The 24891-nt window shown below is 39.9% G+C and overlaps 1 protein-coding gene across 1 annotated transcript in view; it reads right to left on the bottom strand.

Moving 5' to 3' along the window:
• Positions 1–23468, bottom strand: part of Ppp2r2a (protein phosphatase 2, regulatory subunit B, alpha) — a gene marked incomplete at its 5' end in the record, with an annotated part of 71556 nt that extends 48088 nt beyond the window's left edge. Inside the window, 1 exon segment of the mRNA XM_013514116.1 lies at positions 23394–23468. Coding sequence (XP_013369570.1) covers positions 23394–23468 — 75 coding nt within the window.
• Between the last annotated feature and the right edge of the window lie 1423 nt (positions 23469–24891).

Here is a 24891-nt window from a genome sequence, read left to right as displayed (position 1 = left end):
AGGAAATAGTAATAAATAGAAGAATAAATAGTAATAAATAGAAGTAATAAAGTAATAAATAGAAGAATAAAAATAAAATTACAGGATCACTAAAGAAAAACCCAGAATCCATGTAATACGAGTTCCAGAACAAATAAAATTTTGAGAAAAGGGGAAAAAAAATTAATGTCCAAGTTGAAAGGGCCAAATGCTCAATTAATGAAGATGACCCATGTCAAGGCACATTGTCCAGTAATTAAAAAAATCAGTACACAAAATGACATGAAGAAGTGCCTCTGAAATTCTAGGAGAAAAAATGTTAACCAACCAAACCTGGAAGGTACAGCAGTAAAGACAAGTCATCTTTTTCTGGGCAGGCAGGACCTTAAAAATTTCACCTCCTATGAAATCACATGCACTACTGGATGCTGTGTAGTACCAAAAAAAGAGCAAAAACCAAGGACTGGGGAAAAGAAGATTCAATGCTGCGGAGATGAAAGAATTCCAGTGATGGTGAAGATTACAGTCAGAGCAATGAAGGAAAACCCCAGGACAGCAACTGTGCATCACCTCAAAACTACACAGACTGCAGCAGCGCAAGACGGCTAGAGCTCAAGGTGAGAGTGAACTGGGTAGAAGACGTGATGTACTTCAACAGAGACACCAACTCCAGTCTCTTGCCAGAGGACTCAAGGATGATGCACAGAAAGACCAGTAACTCCAGACTGAAACAAAAACAACTCCAGAAAGAACACAAAGTGATTCTTTTAGACTGTGTTCAAAATTGCAAGTAAAGGGTATGGAAAGAAAAGTGATAGTACATTTTTAAAAATGAATGAACAAGGTAACTTTTAACTCTAAAGACAAGTGCGAATAGTTGACGGTATTTATACGGAAATAATGTCCGCTCTTCCATTAGTTTCTTTTTTTTTTTTTTTTTGTTTTGGTTTTTCTCCGGTACCGGGAACTGAACTCACGACCTTGCGCTTGCCAGGCAGGCGCTTTTTGCCACTCAGCTAAAAATAACAACAAATTTAATGGGGTGAAATACAACTGTGGAGGCCAGAACTCAACAATTAGTTTCACCAGGTCCGAGTCAAGGTGTCAGCCGAGCTGATTCTGAAAGTCCTAGGGAAAATTCTGTTTTCTTACCTTTTCTACTTTCTGGAAGCTTCCTGCACTCAACCTCTTGCTTTCAGTATGACCTCTCCTTCTCCCCCTTTGATTTTCTTGTTTTGCTGGTAATCACAGACTTTTGTGATTACATTTAGAGCCAGATAAGCCAGGGTAATTCCTGTCTTAAAATCTTTAGTTTACTCCCATCTGTGAAGCCTTCTGTTTTAAAGGTTAACACTCACAGGTTGCAGGGACTAGGATGTGGACTGGGGGCTGTGGGGAGTATTCAGCCTACAACTCAGGACATGAGTTTAAACAATAAAAATGGTGTAAAATCGAGAAAATGGGAAGAACAAGATAGAGCTCAATTCTTGACTACCATTTACAAATGGTGTATATCTAAATTTGACTTCTGAGAAGCAGCTGTATGAGCACAGTTTAGAAAAATATGAAGTATCACAAGAAGTAAGAGTAGATAAAGTATGTACTGTATATTCAAGGTAGGGATAGGTCAGCATGACAAAACAGTTAATTTCCCAATTAAGCATTTCCAAACTACTGACTTTTTAAACCTATGTACACAAGCTACTTGGACAAAGAAAGAATCACCCCAAAATAAGAATTAGAATACAACCTTACCTCATCTCCCTTCACCCTGAAAAGACCAACTAGCCTCGTAGTGCAGTATACCCACCACCAGCAGCAACATTAGCACTGCGAGAACTAGCTAGAAATGCAAAATCACAGGTTCTACCCCAAACCTAAGTGGGGAATTATAACCTGCATTTTAACAAGATTATAACCTGCATTTTAACAAGATTTCCACAACATTCACATGCACATAAAACTAAACAGTATTATGACAATGCATACTTTTGCAGTATTGGGAATCGACCCCAGGACCTCAAGCATGCTAGGTAAGTGCCACACTACATCCTCAAACCTTTTTAAATTAATTAAGCCTGAGGTGGTAGCACATGCCTATAATCCCAGTATTCTGGAACGTAGGGCTCGAGGATCACCATGAGTTTGAGGCCAGCTTGGACTACACACTGAGATCAAGGCCAGCCCGAACTACATGGCAAGACTCTGTCTCAACAAACAAACAAAAATATAAACTTAACTTTTTGGAGACAGGGTCTAAATTTTCCAGGCTGGCCTGGAACTTGTGATCTTCCTGCCTTGGCCTCCCCAATAAAACTGCTCATTAGTACAATAAAATTTGCTTTCTAGTCATCTCAGACTCCTGCAGAATTTTCTAAGGGCTCATCAGCCTACTCAACATTCTGGTAAAGGACTGGTACCATCACTCAGAGCTCAGGGGAAGAAAGACGATAGAGCAAAAATGTAGAGTAATGCAAAAACTTACCTTTTTAATATTGTTGCCTTAGGTAGCAAGTGAGTTAAAAACAGGGTTTTTGAAAAGTACAACAGTTTAAAGGTTAATACTTCCACCAGGGCCTGATGTAGTGGCTGTAATCAGAGCAATCAGGAGGTTAAGGCAGAAGGAGCACTGCCAACTTCACCCCAAGCTCCAGGCCAGTGTGGGGTCAAGGATGAGTTCAAGGCCAGCATAGTGGACCCTAACTAAAACAGAACATTCCACCAGGTTTCCCTAATACTACCCCTCGGGTGCTCCCAAACTCTACCCCTAGCTGCTACAAGCACCTGACCTGTAGGCCATGCACCCTGCCCACCCTACCTAGTCTCCAGAGAAGGTGCAGAGTATACAATTACAGGGAGAACAGAACACTAGTGGAAACTGAGAAAATGATGGAAAAAAGTAAGTAAGACCACACTCGAACTTTTGTTATGGCACGTGAACTTAAATTGAGTCAGTCACAGCCTAACCTCACTTCTAATGAAACAATGAAATCAATCATCTACTTTCCTTGGCTTCCCACACTCCTAAACCAACTTAAGTACTTATTCATTAATGCAACATGTATTTACTGAAAATGCTTTAATGTGCCCAAAACCACAAAAACCAGTTTACTTTAATTTGTGAACTGGAATAGGCTTTTATTTTGTTAACTGCCAACTATGAATTCTGATATTCAAATAGCTAAATAGCACACTAAATTTTATGAACACTCAGCATGCACCCAAATTAAGTGCTCATGTACATTTCATCCTTTAACTAGCAAGGCAAATACTATTATCCCTATTTATATTACAGGTAATGTAACTAAAGCTGTTCTCAAATGTCTGTTTCTTTACTATTTCTTCTCCCTTGCCAGACCCAAACAAAATTCACTTCATTTAGAAAGTTCTCATCACATTCTAGACACAATTTGGCAATATAAACACACCTTTTTGACTTGGCAGTATAGACACACCTTTTTGACTCTAGCAATCCCACTGCCATAGAAGTACCCTAAAGTAGTAAGATTCTCACAGCATAATCACCATAATTTCACAGTATTAAAAGTTTTAGATAACTTCAAATGTCTAAATTAAATACAACAGGTAGGACAACCAATTAAATAACACAGTCGTTTATCTTCTCAAATATGTTGACTGGAAAAAATATACAAACCACACATATTTTGAAAATACACAATCTCAGCATAAAAAGAACTATACTGGAAATGGTCAGGTTTTTTCTTTAAAGAATCAAAGTTATTTTTTTTAACGTTAAAGAATAAAAAATTCTTAAGATTAACAAATTACTAGGCTGGGCATGGTGGTTCACACCTGTATGTAGTCACAGCACTCGGGAGGGGTCAGCCTGGCCTATGTATTGAATGGAAGGCCAACTGGAACTACGAAGCGAGACCCTGTCCCAAAAAATGCCCACCCCAAAAGACCTAAAAAACAAATTACAGTGTAGCAAGAATTTAAAATTTTTTAAAATTCTCGACAACGTGGACAGTATGCATTTCGGCATCTTAAGGCTTTACAAAATGCCCAAGAAATCAGGTTGAGAATTCGAGATGGTAAACACATGAACACAAGGGCCTACATGTTACTGTACAGTTAAAAGGACACATTAGGTCCAGGCACGGTGCCACACATCTAACTTGGGAGGCTGAGGCAGAACTGCTGTGAGTTCAAGGCCAGCCTAAACTGCATAGCCAAGACTGTCTCAGAAAAAACAAACAAGCCCACCCTTTGTCTAGTATAGTCCTAACTAATCACCAAAATAACATGGCCACTTTGCAGCTCTCAAGAACAATCAGATTCAACTAAAGAAAGGCTTAATATGGGGTATGACAGACTAAGCATTCACAAACCCAAACTGACACTCTTAAGAGACTTGGGTACCTTAGACATTACTACCTATTTTACTGGGCTTTAATAGAGTCTAGTCTAGACACATTCCAAAAGTTACAAACTTCTCAGCAACTTACTCTCCATAGAGAAATCACAGGCCAGTTAAAAAAAAAATGGCAATTTCTTGGGTAATTCACTTTCAGATCCCCTCCAAAACAGATGTTATTCACATTCCCTACTAATTCATGGATTTCTGAACACATTTTCCTCCTTGAAAATTATAACCCACCTGGGTTAAGTTAAAAGCAACCTGTGACAGTAAAGGGCCACAGAAACTAGGAGAATGATGTGAGAGACATTCATTATATATACTATCTAAAGATAAGACAGATATCAGGTTTTAAAACAAAAACACAATATTGAAAATTTACAAACTGCATTTAATTAATACAATGGACAAAGTCAGATCTGGATGTATCTGTGTGTAAGACAAAAGTACTTCAAAATGGAAGCTTCTTTTTTGTGAATATGAACTTTACCGGTTCTAGAAACAGAAAAATTCTACTCCATCCTTTCTGCTGATCTTTCAGAGTTTGTTCTGGTTTAGTTCTGGACTGTTGCCCAGAGCCTCATACATTCAGAGGGGTCTCTGGGCCATGCAGCATGCAGCTGACCCGTTGTTAGGTGGTGGGGCCTGGTTAGGGACAGGAAGGTGGGGTGTGACCCGGAATGCAGATTCTTGGCACTAGCGCCTGCCCTTCCCTCTCAGCTTCCTGGCCTTCATGATGGAGCAGCTTTCCGGTGCCAGACCACGCCCTTCCTGCCCTCGAGCCAGCTGACTGTGGACCAAAATCATGACCCACAACACACCTCTCCTGCAATTCACGAGCATCAGGCTTCCATCCCACTAACAAGAAAGCGACTAAGACAGTTTTTAACTCATTATTCTTTATAATGATCATTGTACAATTCAGCAGGTTTGGTATATTCACAGAAGAGAACAAACACTACAGTATTTAATCCCAGAAATTTATCATCACCCCCTCGGCGGAAACCTGTACCTGCTGGCAATCATACCCACTGCACTTGTTCCCTCCCATCCTCCAATCCCTGAACAAACACAAATCTACCTTCTGTCAACAGACCTGCCAACTCTAGACATTTCATATAAATGGAAGCACATAATAAATGGTCTCATGTGACTGGCTTCTTAGAAGGTTCCCAAAGCTCATCTACATTGCAGCGTGTGTCAATGCTTCCTCCCTTTTCACATCTCAGTCACACTGCCTTGTATGGACGGACACACTGCCTTTTTTTAGCTGTCCATTCAAGAGCTGATGGGATATGCGGATCATTTCCACTGTGGATACTATGAGTAATATTGCTACGAACATTTGCATACAAGTTTTTCTTTGGAAAATTTTTTCAATTCACACACACAAAGCGCAAAACTGCTGAATCCTGTGGTAAATTTGGTTTAACTTTTAAGGAACTGCCAAACTGTTAGAATAAAAGTTGAAGGCTTGCAGGCTACCAAAATAACTGGAGAAATTTCCAGTAGTAAGTTAAAACTTACAACTATCTGAAAAGCACTGAAAGATACACTCATGGTATTAAGATTCAAGGTATGTGATTCTTTCATTTAACGCAAAGAATCAACTAAGTATCTGTACTATGGCCATACAAGTATCAACCTGCATAATGTTACTTCAAAAAAGAGGAAAACCACCAATCACATTCTAGCATTACCTATAAAATGTCTGAAGAGGCCCAGGCAAGGATCTCACAAGACCACTACAAAGCGGTTCTGAGCAAGATTTAAAATTAATCAGGTGGCTTTCTATGTTTACTTGTGACTTTGTCTCAGGCCTGGGACCCTTATCTGGAGATGGGCAGCGGATTCATAGTAAGTGAACCTCTATGAATCACTGGTCGCGGCTAAGGCCTGTAGTGACCTGTGATGCCTCGAGGCCTCAAAGGGCAAGATAAGGCCACAGCTGAAAATGCAGGGCTCCAACCCCAATTAACTAGATAAAGAGACTGCAACTGCAGGCATTTCACTCCTGCCAAAAATATCAACCTGGAGATAAGACAGTCCCTCCTAACTGGCAGAATTTATTACTTGGGAAAGTCTTTGTACTGACTCCCAAGATCCTGTTCAGTTTCCCACTTTCTTCAGTATCCTCTTCCTTTGTTTAAAAAACCAAATAATACAGGCCACCCACAGAAGTTCTTTGTCTCAACCCCCACAGAATCTTGAATTCTGCTAGAGGGTTTTGATCCTCCTGAAGCCCTAAACTCATACAACTTATCTCTTTTATTTAAATCTTCACAGTCCATGATTTGGGAGGTTGTGGGCCTGATCAGTCTGAGGTATCACAGTGCCACAAACAGGTTGCTATCAAAAGCCAAGTGCTACATAAAATGTTCATTTCAACAAAATCAACTTTTTAATATATCTAAAAGGATGGAACAATGCCTTCTATTTTCTTTACATTCTCCACATACAGCCACTCAATATGTATGTACTGACACATTTGGTTGAATAACTCAGGTCTCTCCCCACTTTTCACACTAACCAAGTACTGTATTTTTGGTACATAAACGGTAATTTAAAACCAGGGAGTAGAGACACAGCCTAAACCAGGTGTGGGGGGTGTGAGCCTGTTATTCCACAACCAGGAGGCTGACACAGGAGGTCCCTGTTAGTTTCAAGGCCAGTCTGGGTTACATATTGAGTTCTTCAACAGCATCCTGAACTACACAGATCCTAACTCAAAAAAAAGGGCAACAGAAACAAACCTAAACAGCAGCGTAATTTACTAACTCATAACCTTAGGTTAATTCTGCTCAGTTTCTTTGAGCTCCAGTACCTCCCATACATGGCAACAATAACTCCTATCCAGAAAGGCTCTCCTAAGAAATGCAATGCATTTACCACATCTTTTTATTATCTTAATGACTCTAGTCCTATTTTTTGTTGTTGTTGAGACAAAGTAACTGATACCCAAAGTTAAAGGAGGAAAAGTTTATTTGGCTTATAGTTCCTGGAGGCTGCAGGCCATAGTTGGCTTGCTCCAATGTGGTGGCACATGACACAGGGGCATCGAAAAGAAAGACACCTGGAAAGCCACACAGCGGGGAGCACTGGCCTTTGGGCCAGCCCCTAGCCACACAGGCACCCTGGGAGGCAGGCAGTCAGCGCCTGGGAAGCCACAGGGCAGGAAGCGCTGGCCTTTGGGCCAGCCCCTAGCCGCGCGCCCAGGAAGCTGTGTAGTGGCGTGTGCGCCCCTCAGGCCAATCGGGTCAACCGCCGCCCTGCAGTCAAGAACTATCATGGCACACCACCCCGCGGTCAAGAACTATCATGGCACAGAGAAGCAATGACACAACTGGCCCAGCATGCACCAGCTGTGGGCGCCCGCCCAGGGATGTGCACAGGAATCATCCCGACATGGAGAAACCCCTGGGAATACAGGCCACACAATGGGTCACTCTTGCCCCTGCCGCTGAGAACCAGAAAGGTCTAGAGTCAGCGGAGGAGCAGCTGCTGAAGAAGGACTCAGAGGACACAAGAATACAGGCTACGCCCAAAGACTCAGAGGTCTAGTTGACCGGGGTCACGAGAGCCATTCAGAAGCTGGAAACCAGGAGGACCTTGCACAATACCTGGGGAGACCCTCTGGAAGCCATTCTTCCCCTGACAGTACAGGCTGCCATGGAGGAACGCGTGGAGCTCCAGAGAGGTCTGCAATGAGATTCCTGCTGCCTGTGCTGACGGTTGGGGAGAGGACACTAAGTGCTTGCAGTGTCCCAGTGCGCTGGGAGGCTGGAGAGAAAACGCTACAAAAAATGGCTTTTGCCCCAGATGGCTCACTTGAGATGTAAGTAAGAATTGCCTCCTCAGTATTCTATAGCCGTGACGAGGCGGCAGCCATGGAGAGAAAACAGAGACTGAGAAAAAGCAGCTGCTTTTGCTGCAGCACTAAGAGAAATAGACCCTAAGTCTGATTCTCAGGGCCCCAAGAAGAACTTGACAACTGCATTCTTCTGCTACCATTGTTAAAAGCCAGGCCACCTTAAGAGGAACTGCCCTAAGAAGCCCCCTGCGCCATGCCCTGAATGCAGAGGTGACCACTGGAGATCAATCTGTGTGCCCTCTGAAGCGGAGGCCCCAGAGCTCACACCCATCCTACCAGTTATTCTAACAGGAATGAGGGGGCCTAGGACATACTCTGCCTTCTCCCTCTGGCCAGACTGTCATCTCCAAGGAGGAGCCCTGGATAATCATGACTATAGAGGAAAAAGAAATCAGCCTGTTGCTAGACACAGGTGCAAGTCTCCCGGTCCTTCTTTTCAATCTTGGCCTTCCTTCCAGCTGTCACACCTCACTAAAAGGAGTCACTGGTGAAGAGATAATACACTGTTTTTCACAACCATTAGGCTGTTAACTACTTGTTAGATCTTCCTGGAGTAGCTCTGTCTTCCTGAGACACCACTTTGAAGATACCACCATGTATTACAGCAGCCATTGATATTTTTCTACTAATCTGTCCATAACTCTGTAATGTTTGTATTGTTCCTATGCTATTTCGTAAATGGATGTATGTTTATTATTATGTGTTTCCTACATCAAGCATTGAGAATAGTCAATGAATATTCAATTGGTCACTCATGTATAGCTCTATTTATTTTCTTTAGAAACCACTTTGAAGACACCAAAGTATAGAACAACCACCACTGAAAGGAAGGACAGTTCGCTGCAGGCAGAAGGTAACAAAGCAATAAGGGACAATCCAGCCTTTTCTATCCCTTATACCTTATCCAGGCTACTTAGGATGGGCAGCACTCACATGCTTAATCCTAGTGTCCTTGATCCTAGCATTGCACCATTAATCAATTTCAGTGCCACACACTATAGATCCAGGCACCCCTGAAAAAGCCCCACTCACGGATGACATGAGGCTTTGGGGGGGACATCTAAACACCAGCCATAATAACTCTAAATGAAGCTACACATTAGTTGTCATTACTACTAATATAAATTTTACAGTAGTATAAAGTCATTACAAAATAAGTAAGATTTTCTTTAGCTAGAAAACAGCAAAATAAGCTAAACTTCCCACAAACTTTTGGATTTCACCTAATTCTATCCTGAAACAGCCTACCAAATAAACAGCGCAGCAGCACAAGTGCCTGCCTGGCAAGCACAAGGTCCTGAGTTTGACTCCTGGTACAAAAAAAAAAAAAAGAAAAAATTTAAATCTGAGATAATAACACTTATGTCTAGCAGTTTTTCAAGTGCTAATGTGCTCCCAGTGATCGTTTTATACATGGGGTTTTTGTTTTTTGAGACAGTCTCTCACTATGCAGTTTGGGCTGGTTTTGAACTCACTATGGAGTCCAGCCTAGCTCTGAACTCTAGGCAGTCCTTTTGTCTCAGCTTCCAGAGTGCTGGGATTACAGGGGTGCACCAGCATGCCTAACTATGCTTTCATGTTTTGCCAAGACCTCTTCTTATCACCCCCAATCATTCATAGAAAGTATTTACCTCCTCCTCCCACAGAAACCCTGATCTACACTGTTTGACTAAGGGGGACATGTTCTGAAAAATCCATCACTGGACGATTTCACCCCTGTGTGAACATCAGACTATACCTAGATCCACTAAGATGGCTATGATGTCACTAGGCTGTATCATCTTACAGAGCAACCTTCATATAAATGGCTCATCAATGACGAAAATGTTATGGTGCCTGTTCAGGGCTATATGTGAAAAAACTAAGTTCAAACAGCTGAATGGTGAACACAACCCAAATGTCTACCAAAGGAGGAGTGGATAAACAAAATGTGGTCTATACATGCAACGGAATATTGGCCTGGGAAAGGGGAAATCCCAACTCATGTTGTAACACAGACCAACTTAAATACACATTAAGTGAAGTAGGCCAGTCACAAAAAACCTGCCTGGTTTCACTTATAAAACAGAGCTAAATAGTAAAATGCACAGGAACAAAAAGTAAAATGGGAATTGCTAGGAGCTGAGAGGGAAAAGTTGTCATCTACCGAGTATTCTTTCAGTTTTGGAAGATGAAAAAGTTCTGGAAATGTACTTTGTAACAGACTGTGAATAGAGTTAACACTATTGAACTGTGTATTTTAAAACAGTTTAAGATGCTGAACTTTAAAAAAAAAAGACACTGAACTTCTAAGTTTTTATGATAAATGCCTCAAAACAAAATCAGGAAGCCAAAAATAGTTCTCTTGAAAAACTGGTTCTGCTTTAAAAAAAATAACTATGTCAACGAGAAAAATGAGTGGGAGCATGCAATCCCTTTGCTACTATCAATTCCTGTAATAACTATCTTTAAAAACTACTTATTATTCCATGTTCGCAGCACAAGTAACAAATTCATTCATTACAGGAGCCGGTGCAAGTACAGAACGCGTCGCAGAACAACCATCCTTGCGTGCTTCATCACTAGTAAGAGATTAGTCTGCAACAGCTCGCTTCTCTAGAAAAAGAGCCATTCCACTCTATCAGCCAACAGGAAATACAAGATTCCTCTTGTGCTGCCTTAGAAACTGATTTCTAGCCCATTCAACTCTTACCCTCCTCTGATAAACTAGAAAAAATACAATCACAGGGTTGAGAGGAAGTTTCTGTTTCAGCCAGGCATAGTAGTACATGGCTACAATCTCAGTACTCAGGAAGCTGCTGCAGGCATAAACCAAGTTTGAGGCCAGCCTGGAGGACATAGTGAGGCCTTGTATCCAAAAATAAAAGGTTCTATTTCTACTTTCACACAGACCTGCAATGATCCTACAATGGCAGGTTCTAAAATGCAACACTGTTCAAATCTAACCATGTTCTGCATCTTTAAATTTTTTTTTTTTTTATATTTTAGCTGTGCATGTTGGGGCATGCTTGTAACCCCCAGCACTTTGGGAGGCTGAGCTGGGAGCACTGTGAGTTCAAGCCCAGCCTGGTCAATTTACTGAAACTGTCTCTTAAAAAAAGAAAAAAGCACTGAAGACATAGCTCAGTTCAGGCAAGGGTAGTGGAGGGGTGGTACGTGTTCAATTTTACAGTCAATCCCTTTTACCTAGGTCCCTCCTCTTTCTGCAGTGCTGGGTATCAAACCCAAGGCCTCAAGCACATTAGGGAAGCACTCTACCACAGAGCCGTATACCAAACCTTAGTTTCTTTCTCAATACAAGCAATTAGAGAGAGAAGAGTTCAGATTGCCCCTGAATGATGTATAAAGCAACCCAATATATCCCTCTATGCTTCATATCTGGAAGTCCTCCTAAAGCCTTATGCAATCACCAGCAGGCCCTTTGAAAGGTGACTGGATTGCAGGGCATTATAGCTGACTGGCTGTTAGGAGGCAGGGCCATGTCAGAAGCTGGAGGTCACTGTGGGTGTGGCCTGGGGAACTCAACCTTCATCCTCATCCTCATCCTCCCTAGACTCTGCTTCCAGGACACCATCAGGTAAGCAGCTCCTCCCCAGTAGGCCCTCTGCCATATCACCCTGCCTCGGAGCCAGCCCACTATGGACTGAAATCTCTATCAACTGTGAACCAAGATCAACTTCTCTCTTTTATTTGTTGGTGTCAGGTATTTTGTCCCAGCAACAAGAGAAGGAACTTTCCCCAGACAAGTGGAAAGACACAATCTGAAAAGTTCAAACTCTTAAGGTTCATCACTCTAATAATATATCCAGAACAACAGTAGGAGAATACCTAAGAAAGGATACCTTCAAGAATCTGGAAAAAAAAAAAAATCTGAAACTATTGGGATCATACAAAATGTCCTCAATTCTTCCAAATTCGGAGTCCAATTTAAAAGTTACAGTGGGCATGTAAACACAGACAAAACTATAGGTTAAAGCAGAGGTTCTTCAACAGTTATTGGTCATAAACAACCTGAACTGAATAAAAGAAATCATTCAGACTTTGAGAGAGAAAATTCCAGCTAACAATATTCAGAAAAGATTTAACCCACAGAACCAGTCATAAAAATACAACCCTTGGTACGCTGGCATATAGAAGCATTTGATAACAACTTGCCAAGGATTCTACATCTGCCAAAAGCAAAGACTTAGATAAAAATTGAATCAACTATTATTAATATCAACTAAAAATATTTACAACTTTTAAAAATTTAACTGAGTTTATTTTCTACGATAGTCATTGTTCAAACCTTGGTGGAAAAAACTAGCACAGTTTGAGTAAAAAAAAAAATTTTAAATCCTGTGTACTTTAAGGAGAAAAAAAAAAATTCTTTTTGAAGATAGGCTTTTGCCTTGTAGTTCAGGGTGGCCTTCAACTCACTTTGTATCTCAGGCTGGCCTCAAACTTGCAGTAGTCCTCCTGTCTTATTTTCCCAAGTGCGGAGATTACAGGTATGCACCACCAATCCTGGCTGAGGAATTTTTTTTAAAGAGCAGAAAATAGCCAGAAAAGCACTGAAAATCTTAAGCAGTAGTTGATATTCCTTTCTTAGAATGGGAAATTCACCAACTATTTAAGAATGGAATTATGTTGCAGAAAAAACTGTGCCTTCTCCCTTATTAGTTGCATGAGTTGGGAAATGTTGTTATGCCAATTACATACCTTTCTTTCAAAAGATAACACATCAAACTGCTACACGCTGAGCTCAAAATAAAATACAATGTCATCACCAATTTATAATAACCAGCAGCTAACCTGCAAACAGTACTAGATTAGGCACTGCAGAAGGAATATAGCAATCCCACTGCGTTACCTGAATGCTGTTATGAAGCAGACACTATGGGGAAAGCCCTAAAAACTTTTAGAGTTGAAGTATTTTGACAAATATTTTACTGGTATTTAATCTCTGCAAGGAAAAGGTAAATTTAAAAATAAAGTCCTAAAGGTATCCTTCCTCAACAAGATCACCAGAACGAAGCACTTAGGGCAGATCTAATTTGGTATCTGAACGAGAATTTAAGGGAAAAAGTGGGAATAACCTCAAGTGATGGAAATCATTTTTACACAAAGCTTTATGGACATCAGTGCACAAAACTGGCATGTTACTTTGGTCCCTCTTGTGGCTTGTAAGACTTTTAAAATGTCACTGACTAGTAAAATGAAATGCATTAACAGAGTAAACCAGCTGCTGAATTTTGTAGATGATAGGATCCCTTTACACTCTTACAAAGATTTTTTTCAACTTTAAAGTATTTACTCACTGTGAAATAGTAATAAGCTCTAGAAATTAAAAAACGTTACTAAAATAACTACACACCCAAACTGGTGAGAAGAATGGCAATATTTTACATTGCTACAAATCTTTCATATTTGGCCTAACAGAATTACAATTCTTTCCACTGCTTCTGCAATCAACATTAAAAAAAAAGGTGTTTTGTCAGCTAAATATATGAAGAAAATCCAGTCTCACAAGATATGTAATAAGGAAATATTTTAATAGTTTTTTTTTGGTAGTTATGGATACCCCTTGATAGTACTGTACACCAAAATGTGACATTAACATTTTCTTAATGGTTTGTGGAATCTGGAATCATACCAACGGTTTGTAACTTTGGTTTTTAGGTTTTTTAAGACAAGGCCTGACTACTTGTAGTTTAGACTGGCCTTGAACTCACCATGTAGTCCAGGCTGCCCTCCAACTCTCAGAGATTTTCCTGACTCGGCCTCCCAAGTGCTTGGCAGGTCTGTAACATTTAAAACCCAATCTTCTTGCTGGCCACAATACATGAATTCTAGCATCACACTTTTAAAATGGGGATCCACTCAGTTATGCGATTTTTCCAAGGGTTGACACAATTCATTACACAGTATCGAAAACTAATTCATTAATGTTGCCACTGATTTCATCTGAGAAGTCTTTTAAGTAATTGGGAAGCTGTCAAGTTCACAATAGTAGGTATGTTTTTCAAAATTCTACTTTTTGCTTGAAAGCTCAGATGTTATCATGAACAAGTACTACCTAATAAGGCAACAAGTTCACTGTTCATGGAAGAAAATGAACATGAAATATCCAAGCCTAAATAACTAGGATCCAGGAGTTCTTTTAAAAAAAAAAAAAAAAAAAAAAAAAAAAGCTAAAAAAGCTCCTTGCTAGCTGTGGTGGCACACACCTGTAATCCTAGCACTGGAGAGAACGATCCCTGTGAGTTTAAGGCAGCCTGAACTACCTAGTGGGACCCTGCCTCCAGACAAAAAGGAAAAAAAAAAAAAAAGCGCTCCTTGAACAGAGCAGTTAGCTGAGCTTCAAATTCACAAATAGCTGCACCACCCCTCTTCCTCCAGACTATTTTGCTCCAGGCAGAAATGCTTTGGGTGTGTTTTCCATTAGTCCCACAGAACACGTGACTCAGGTAGAGAATACCTACAGTTCTTTCTTACTGCTTCATTAAGGCCACTCTTAAATAAAACCAGTGCTCTCTAAACTCCAGTGCATGGCAATGCGGAGCACTGTGGCTATAGGCACTGTGTGGGGCAGCTGCTTTGACCCACTCTGAGATGCCCACAAGTTCACCCACACGGCTGTTTCACCACGGCTGCCAATGTTACCACAGTGAAAAAGCACAAATCTGAGTATCAGGAAAACATTTCTGACTTCACAGGCCTTTTGAGCGAGTTCAGGGATTTCCAGACCACACACTGAAAAACACTAGGCCAGCTGTGGCAAACCGACGGCATGTGTGCTACAGTGGGCTGTTTATAATCCCTGAAAGCCCTAAAAGGTTCACCCTCGCTGCACTGGACTAACGATTACTATTCAGATGATGATTACAAACTCTGACCAGGAAAATGTCTATGTGCCATCTCATACGACAGAGCATTACACACAACTTCTGTGCACAGACTCCTTAAAACCTACCTACAGTGTGTCCTAATTTAAGAATGCCATTAGTAGAAAATTCAGTACATCTCCGAACAGAATAATCTCAAAACTAAAACACGGCCTGGGGGGTGCAATTCAGTGACAGAGGGCTTGAAGGGCATGTGGGTCCACAGTTTGATCCTCAGCACCCCAGAAAGAAAAACCAAGACCTACTAGGCACTATAAAATCAACTCTGCTATGAACAAGTCACATTCCAGCAACCTCTAACACATTTACCGTAAGTAAATAGAGATCAAGGTTTGAAATACATAAAATTACATTAGGTAAGTTACAGTAAGATTTGAAATAAGAACCCCAGCTTCTCCATTTGAATTAGGTTATACTATTAATAAATTAACCTTCTCAACAATGTCTGCTTATTTCATAGGGTTTTTTGTGCAAGCTAATGAATGAATACACATAACACAGCTGGGACAGTGCCTGGTACATGATTACGCACGCAGTAAAGGTGAGCTGGAGTGACTGCTTAAGATGGTCATGCCACCTCTTCCTCACAGAGCAGCTACAGAAAATCTAATTTACATCCAGGCTTTTACTTCTCTTTCCTCCTACTAAGGAAGTAAAGGAAGTACATAAATTGTAGCCCCTCAATTATTTAATTATAGTTTCCAACATCATCTCAGATAACAGAAGGGAAAATACATTATTTTGAGGACATTAGTTAAAACCTCTCCAATCTTTCAATTTTCTCATTAAAGAGTGTATGAAACTTAACATGTAGATTATCTTTGTTCCTGCAACTCAGCTTTGAGATAAACTAAGCAAATACACACATACGAACATGGCAATCTTTATGAGCTTAATAAAATAAATTCAAATTGGGTGTGGTGGCACACACTTATAATTCCAGCACTTGGGAGGCTGAGGCAGGACTGTATCAAATTGGAGGCCAGCCTGGGTTACACAGTGAGTTCAAGGTCAGCCTGAACTGCGTAACAAGGCCCTATCTCAAAAAACAACAAAACAGAAACTAGTATTTTCTAAATAAAAAATAAACAAACGAATAAAATTCTTTGCTTCAAATAATCTCTATCATTCTGCTTATTCCACAGGTTTCAAAGACTTGACTGATTTTAATGTCAGTTCACTATTAATTATATAAAATATTGGAGCTTAAGGGGATGTAAGTAGAATTAACATGTGTTATATACTTGTATCAACTCTATGAATGTAATCATTACTGCAAACATGTACTAATAAAAATCTTAATAATTAAAATACTGAAGCTTAGTTTTCACTCATGTTACGACGAAATACCCAACTAAGATGCTTTCAATGACCACTATCCCTTAAAACATTTTATCAATAAAGAGATGAGAAAAAACTTCGTATCCTCAAATGAAATTAAGGAAGCTGTCCAGAACCACATATGTGCAGTGCACACTGCCTGGGGTTTTACTTGATGGCAGAGTTACACTGCTCCAAGTGACAGCACACACTGAGTAGCAACGGTGGGGCAAGGTGTTAAGGAGAAGCATGCCATGTGCCTTTCAAAGGAAGTGTTAAGTGATCCTTTGCCCACAGCTCACAAGGATTTGGAATGGAGCTGATGTGCCTTATTTTACAATCCATAAACTGGGCACTACCATTTTATTACCTCAGTCCAGCACGCACACCATCTTAACAATGCCAGGGAGATGTGACCTTAAAATCTGCTCACACTGTAACAATGAACATACGGAATGGCTTTAAAAACCATTAAATTCTGCATGACACCCCTAAGGATTACTTGTTTCTCAAAATTACTTCTGTATTTGGGGTAAATTTAGAACCTACCATTTAAAAAATATTTTCCAAGAACCAGTCCATGAGACTAAATCTTACCAAAAATAAACAGGAAGCAAGGACTGGAAAAGATAAAATGCATCTAAGATCCAAATTTCAAAAAGTCAGGTTTCATGTAATAAAATCATATCCTAAAATAATTTCTTATGAAAGAAAACCTAATATTAAATATGGAGATGAGAAAAATACAATGAAATAATTACACATGTGTACTGTTTGGTTTTTTGAAACAGGGTCTCATTGTGCAGTTCAGACTGGCCTTGAACTCACTATGGAACCCAGACTGGCCTTAAACTTGTGGCAATCCTCCTGCCTCAGCCTCCTATGTGCTGGGATTACAGACGTGTGCCACCACGCTCAGCTACTTGTTTTTTTTGAGACAGGTTCTTGCTATGTAGTTCAGGCTGGCTTTGAACTGGCTGGAATCGTTCTGCTTCAGCCTCTTGTGGGATTACAGGCATACGCTGCCATACTGGCTTGAAAACTGTATTTTAAAGCTTATTAAACAATGAAAACTTACATTAAAATAACTGCCTTGAATGGTTAAGAGGTGTTCCATATCTTAACCAGTTAATACACGTTTCAGATTACCCACATGCGTTTTAATTTTTAATAATTTATTTCTGTAAGTTAAACAATACCAAAAAAAAAAGACAAAAATTTTGTTTCACATTGAATTCAAATTGTGTAAATGGTAATATTTCTGTAATTAACAGACGGAAAAGGGTGAACTAATGGAATAAAATGGGATAGCGTTGGTCCCAAGTGCTGTTTGGTGCTGACAGTTCATTACACTAGTCCATATATTCCCTATAATGTTTGACATTTCAGAATGAAGGTTTCAGAAATATAAAGGAGGCAAATATACAAATAGGTAATTATTAGCTTCAGGGAAAATAAAAGGAGCAGTCTTGTGCAGCACTACCAATTCAACACTGAATATCTACATGGTCCTAAGGTAGGTGCTACTAACCACCACACATCTACATACATGGTCCTAAGGTAGGTGCTACTAACCACCACAGCCCATGCTGTAAAGTCAAGGGGTAATGGGGAGAGAAACGGGAAGACAATGTGAACATCTTAGTCTTCCACCAGAAAAGTGAACCTGGAGCATCTAAAATTAATAAAATACAGCCTGTAATCCCAGCACTTTGGAGGCTGAGATAGGAGGATCATCATGAGTTCAAGGACAGCCTGAACTACAGAGCAAGACCCTGTGAAAAAAAGAAAAAAAAAAAAAAAACAATTGTCATCATTTTATTCCTTCCAAAGACTAATTAAGGACCAAAGAAAAACGCTACCAAAACTGAACACTTGTTTTCAGGACTACACAAGAGGGAGCAAATGAGGTAGGAAACTGCCACTTTTCATTCTAAACCCTTTACTGGGCCAGGCGTGGTGGCACACACTTGTAAACCCAGCACTCAGGAAGCTGAGGCAGGAGGACTGCTGTGACTTCAATGCCAGTTTGGGCTTCATTGTGAGTTCAGGACCAGTATAAACCACTAAGACCCTGTCTCAAAAACAAACAAACACACCCTTAACTAGAGTCCTGGATTTGAAAAACCTAACAGAAATTCAACTTTCTTTTTGGGGAGGGGGGGAATGGTACTGGGATTAAACCCAAGGCATCCCCAGCCCTTTAATTTTGAGATGCTCACTAAATTGCTAAATTGCCCAGGCTGTGCTAAATTGCCACACTCCTGCTCAGTCTCCCACAACTTTTTAAAAGTATAACAATGGAAATAAAATAACAGAAAGGTACAGTCACCACCCAGGTCACTGCACTCCCCAGCGGTCCCTAACCAGGAATCCCCCTTGCCTGCTTAAAAATAACCACTACACATTGGCTTTGGTGGTAACTAGTGCATAGCCTTTTGTTAATAGTTTACCAGCTTCATATGCTCTCAAAACCAAAAATTAGCTTTGAACTTCTCTGAATTTTATTAGTAATACAAAGAACACTTATAAAACACACACACATCATCTCCTTCACTTCAGCCAAGAAATTTTTAGTAGCTTTTTAAAGACAATTCCCTAGTTTCGGGGGCTGGGGATTTAGCTCAGCGGCACAGCGCGTGCCTGGCAAGCGCAAGGTTCCAAGTTCAATTCCTGGTACCAGAAAAAAAAAAAAAAAAAAATTCCCTAGTTTCTTCATACTCCAAAGACTCTCCCTTATCTGCTATACATATTCAGGTAATGATGACAGCTAAACCCTTAGAAAGGCTTTTACTTTTATTATGTGCTGGGTACTGTTCCACATGTAATCATAAAGACAACACCATAAGACAAGGTTTACTGTTATGCCCATTTATGAAGCAGGACACAGGCACAAACAGATGAATTACACTGCCCTTGATCAATAGCAAACAAGTGATTTGAGGGTTCAAATTATGCCAGTAGCACCCAAATGCTTTCTTACCACTTGATGACAAAGTTATCAACACAGAAAAAATTAAAAATATGAAATGACTTATGTGTATGGTGCTGAGGATTGAACCTGTGGCCTATGCCCTGAGCTATACCCCTAGCCCTTTTTATTTTGAGACAGGGTCTCACTAAGTCACACATTGTCCAGGATGTGCTCAAACTTGTCATCATCCTGCTTCAGCCACTCAGCTGGGATTATTGGCTAAACCGTCATGGATAATTTAAAATGATAGACACTGCTATTGCTACCATGAAGACTAAAATAAAAGCCGCTCACGGAAGAGCCTATGTAGACCAAAAGGCAATAATAACATACTGAATGCTGTTTCTGTCTTAGCTCTGTAATGTACTTAATAATAAAATTCTGAGCCTTGTGAAAGTCCAACGAAGACTTAAATTTTAAACTAAGGCCCCTCTAGAGTCCAACATCACAATTTTACTTGGCAGTGGTAACAATGCTGGGCTGTTTCCTCCTAAGACATCTCTGGAAATTAACAAGACCAGAGTATAAAAACCAGCAGAAATCACCTAATCCAGTCCTGTCCTTTTGTCTAAGCACACAGAAACCCCAGAGGGATACTTAATGTGACATATACTAGTTCATGTCGGATCTAGGGAAAAAGACCAAGATCTCCTGATTTCCTTGTATTACACAACTGTACATCAGCAAGCCAGTTGTAAAGGCTGCCAACTAAACAGAACCACAACTGCCAGAAATATATCTCCATCATCCTACTTTTCACCCACTTTCTTCCCCTTTCAAAACCTAGTAACAGTACCAAGGAGATTATCTTATTCAACAAACATTTAACATGTGCTGTGTGCCAGGCATTGTTCTATGTACAGCACTTTATACAAGACATTCTGCATAAAGCACAAAAATAAATTAGTCCCGTACTAGGCTCACAATGGAGGTTTGGAGCACTAAATAGGACACGTATGTTATGAAGTGCTATAAAAGAAGATCTAAAAAATATTTCCAGCTGAGCATGTTAGCACATATCTGTGATATTAGGTACTTGGGAAGTTGGGACGTTGAGGCAGGAGAACAACAAGTTCAAGGCTAGCCTGGGCAGTAGAATTCAAAATTTAAAAAGGGACTAGGAATGTAGCTCAGAGGAGAGTACTTGCCTAGAATGAGTAAGGCCCTGAATTCAATACACAGCACTGCAAGGAGAACCCACATACATACATATACACATATGCGTACATATATGTGCATATGTGTACACATATACGCATACACATACATATACACACATATGCGTACATATATATGCATATGCATACACATACGGAGGAAATTAAGTTATAGATATGGTTTGAAGCAAGTCTGTGCAAGTCTAATAGGGAAGAACTGTAGGAAGATGTGAGGCAAATCACAGCGGGAGTGGCAAAAGCAAAGGTCCTGAAGTAAGTCATAGGTCTTAGCGGTAGTATCCATATAGTTGTGTCATTAGGCACAGTGCAAACAAACATAGATAAGAGCCATTCTGAGCAATATCAAACATTATAGGCTGAAATGTGCGAATTTAGTTCCTCACTCAGTGAATACAGCATTCCACTAAAGATTTCTGAGAAAAATGACCCAAACTGAGACTGCTTAACTTAGAAGGGAAACACTGGATGAATAAGAAATGATTTAGGCAACTACCACAAGACAGGTTACAAACAGGCTGAGACTAAATAAACGGGAAAGCAATACGAGAAACTAAAGCATTACAGAAGAAAAAACAGTATGCCCTAGAGATGAAGATGTATCATTAACAGAAAAGAGGCAATCTAAAGGGTGAGCCAGATCAAATCTGTTTAAAGGTTATACTCTAAACCAGTGATGGTGAACTTTTTAGAGCTTTCAATGATAAAACCATACGTTCACCACCACTGCTCTAAACCTATAAGGGAAATGTATGAACCCTTACTTCAGAAAAGCAAATCTCTCAGTAAAATAAGCGTAAAGGTAATGACATGCAGGCTACAATATACAAAAAAAATCCAAAGCAGTGCAACTTGAAAATCGGATGCTTTTTATACATAAAATACTTGTAAAAACATAAATACTAGAATAAATTATGTTATTAGAATACACATACCAAGTCGTCACTTCAAGAATCTAAAAATGCACTGTATATTAACAATATTTAACAACCTCAAAATTATTTAATGGATCAGCAATAAAATGCAGCTACTAAGTATTAACAGACAAGAACTACTACAACCGATCCATCATACACTATGTATCAATACTATACAGGCTGGTTCAGGTAGGTAAATGATGTTCACCTTTGAATACTAACTTCCAATTAAATAAAATCCACATGGTCTTTCTCCTTAGTGGTTAATAAGCAAACTACGAGCTCCCTGAGTGCAGTTTACACACTAGACACCACATGCCCTTAATGCCTGGCATTATAGACTGCTGATAAAGAAAATAAACACAATTTAACCAAGGAATGTTTTCTAAGTATACAGTACTTTCATAACTTGGTATTACACAAGAGCAAAGAATTAATGATCCAGTCTTTGCCTACTATTCAACAGGTAATGGCAGTTGCAAAATGACTAATATGTGACTCCTCCTTTCTTTCTCTACACAAGTCAAAAACACCATGTGCTTCAAGAGAAAACGTCATTATTTGTGTGACCATCAGTGAGTCTCTTCAAGTTTCTGGTTTCTCATCTGGTTTCTCACCCAAAAGGAAAGAACGGGAGAGCTCTGCAGTGTATGGCAAGTCTAACGCATGCCACATGTACACCCTGTTGTTCTACCTCATGGAGAACAACATGTACACTAACAAATACTATGCAAGCATTAAGCTGGCCCAACATGCCACCACCCTGCCACCACCAGGAAAAGCTCTGCACACAAACAGCAGCCTAGAGACAGAAGGTCAGAATACAATCTTCATACAAAGACAATACAACCTAAACAATCATGTGTAAACTCATCGCAAAAATTATTAAAAATCAGAAGCGCTTTAATTTCCTGAGTTTTGTTCAGAAAATTCCTTTAACTGTAAGTTAAGACATAATACTTCTAAGAAGACCAACTTCCTGAACAATGAAATAATGCAAGTACTTTGTGGAAATAATACCTCCACCACAGGACTAAGACCACTTCAAACAAATGCACAACCCTCAACTTTCCAAACTTTAAACTTTTGAAATTAAGTTAACAAACTTGGGGGGGCGGGATTTAAGTACTTCAACTGATCTGTTCCTAACTGCACAGAAAATATGTTCCCCAGAATGCAAGCTATATATTGACAGCATTATTTTCTCAACCAGCTACAGGAATCTCCACAACACAAAATATGTAACTGGAGCCAGCACTTCCTCACAGAATATGCCAATCTACCACATTCTCAAAGTAGGCAAGTTCAAAACCACCTAAAATCCTCTGATAAAAATAAAAGATGGTGTGCGGAGCATTTCCGAGCTAACAGTTGATGGTACCTATGTCCACTTAATTATTCAAGACGACACACAAACACGAAACTCTGGCACCATCTATTTTATGTAAAATTTATATAACAAGGAAACCTTTATCATATGGCCTCAGAGCTTTCTTGTGACAGCTTTGTTTACCTATCATTTACTGCTTTCCATTTATGTTCACAAAAACAAAATCAAACAAGGCATAAATAACAAGAAATCTAAAGCTATTTTCAGAAAGGTGATTTTAAAGAAAACTTTTCAAAAAAAAAAAAACTTCTCATTTTTTGGGCAATAAACACAAAATGTTCTTAAACTCTAACAAGTTCAAATTCAAGGAAATCCTTCAAGCTTCGCGTGGTGGCACAGGCCTATAATCCCAGCACTGGGGAGGCTGCGAGTTTGAGGCCAGCCTGAGCTATAAAGTGAGTTCAAGGCCAGCCTCAACTGCATAGACAAAAAAAACCTTCAGTTGTCAAAATTTTTTAAAGATTCTCTTATTCGAATTTTGCATTAAGTGTTTTCTTACCTTCTGCTACATCATCATCTACTGCTCCTTTCACCTGAGAAAAACACCACTGAATATCATTCCCTCCTCCAGCTCCTGGAAAAAGAAAACATACCAATTAAAACAGTTCTGTTCATGTCTACTATCATCATAAACACAGAGATGGTATCCTTGGCTGGCAGGATCCTAACAGCCTGGTACTACCCACATACAACCACCAAGTGCACAAATTTGGGAAAAGGTTGCTTCCCAGTAGTTGGTAACACATTAAAAACAAGATTCCAGGTCTGCAATAAAGACACACTATCTAGCATCATTATATATATATTTGAAACTTCCATTTTCCCTTCCCTTCGAATACGAGTTACATTCAAGCAAGACCTACCAGAAAAAAGTAAATAAAAATTTGAGAGTTTTCCTCTAAGTGTACAAAAAGCCCACAGAAAACTTAGTAAGATTAAACTACCATGAAGCACAGAAGGAAAAGAATATTTCGAGAACATTACTGCCTCGACGGAGTAATGATTCATAAGAACCTTATCACCAAAATGCGCACCCAGCAAACATGACACCCATTCCTTTGCATTCATTACCAGCAAATCACTGGCTCCAGACAGGAAAAGGAAGGGAAATGAATGCTGCTGACAGACCGTCAAAGAAAGCTTGTCTGCCTCCCTGCACCTTATTCCTAAGAAGCCAAAAGACCCGGTAAAGAATTCATTTTGCTGATTTGTCATCATCTTGTGCAAAACAATTTTAATCTCATTTCATCATTCAACAAGGTCAAGCACAACTTGTTTACAGCAAACTTAAATCAATCACTATATGCTGACTTTTTAAAGGCTCCACTACCTACCTAAATATTGGGGGGGGCACCAAAATGGGTTTAATCTCGGGATGTTAAATGCACCTCCAAGCACTGAGGAAAAGGAAAAAAATGTCCCAAATCTGTGGATCTAGAACTGATTTTACTAGTTAAAGGAAAATATCTGCAACACCAAAATGTACAAAAATAATCCTCACAGGAATTACTTCTCTTCTTTCACCCCTATTCCCTGCTAAGTATTTCCAACCTAGTTTTCTCCATACATTTTTTTCTTCCAAGCTTTTTACAAAATCGCACTCCCTTTAGCTATTTATATCACTGAACTCCACAACTATTTTAACTAACTTCACGAAACCGTTCTGGGAAAAGGACATCTGCACAAAAGCTAACATGCAAAACGGAAAGTTTAAATTATGTTTTTCACGCAACGTGCTCTCCATTGAAGGCCTTGCACTCTTTGGTCCTAGAGCACAAGAAACAGAAGGGAGCTCGCTCAGGAAAGAGAAAAATTTAGGCCTGTGGTCGCAAACATTTCAGGACCCACGGTGCGGGGTGGTGATGGGTGGGGGATACACTTGCACAGCGCTCTGCCCTCCCGGCGCCACATACATGTGACTACAGCCCAGGAAGGCTTGCGGGGCACGGAGGCAGGAATTAAAGGACGGGCAAGGGAGCCGGGGCAAGCGCAGGGCC

Source organism: Chinchilla lanigera, unplaced genomic scaffold (assembly GCF_000276665.1).
Source record: "Chinchilla lanigera isolate Chin_1 unplaced genomic scaffold, ChiLan1.0 scaffold00002, whole genome shotgun sequence".
Classification (NCBI taxonomy): Eukaryota; Metazoa; Chordata; class Mammalia; order Rodentia; family Chinchillidae; genus Chinchilla; species Chinchilla lanigera.
This window is presented reverse-complemented; position numbering and strand designations above follow the sequence as displayed.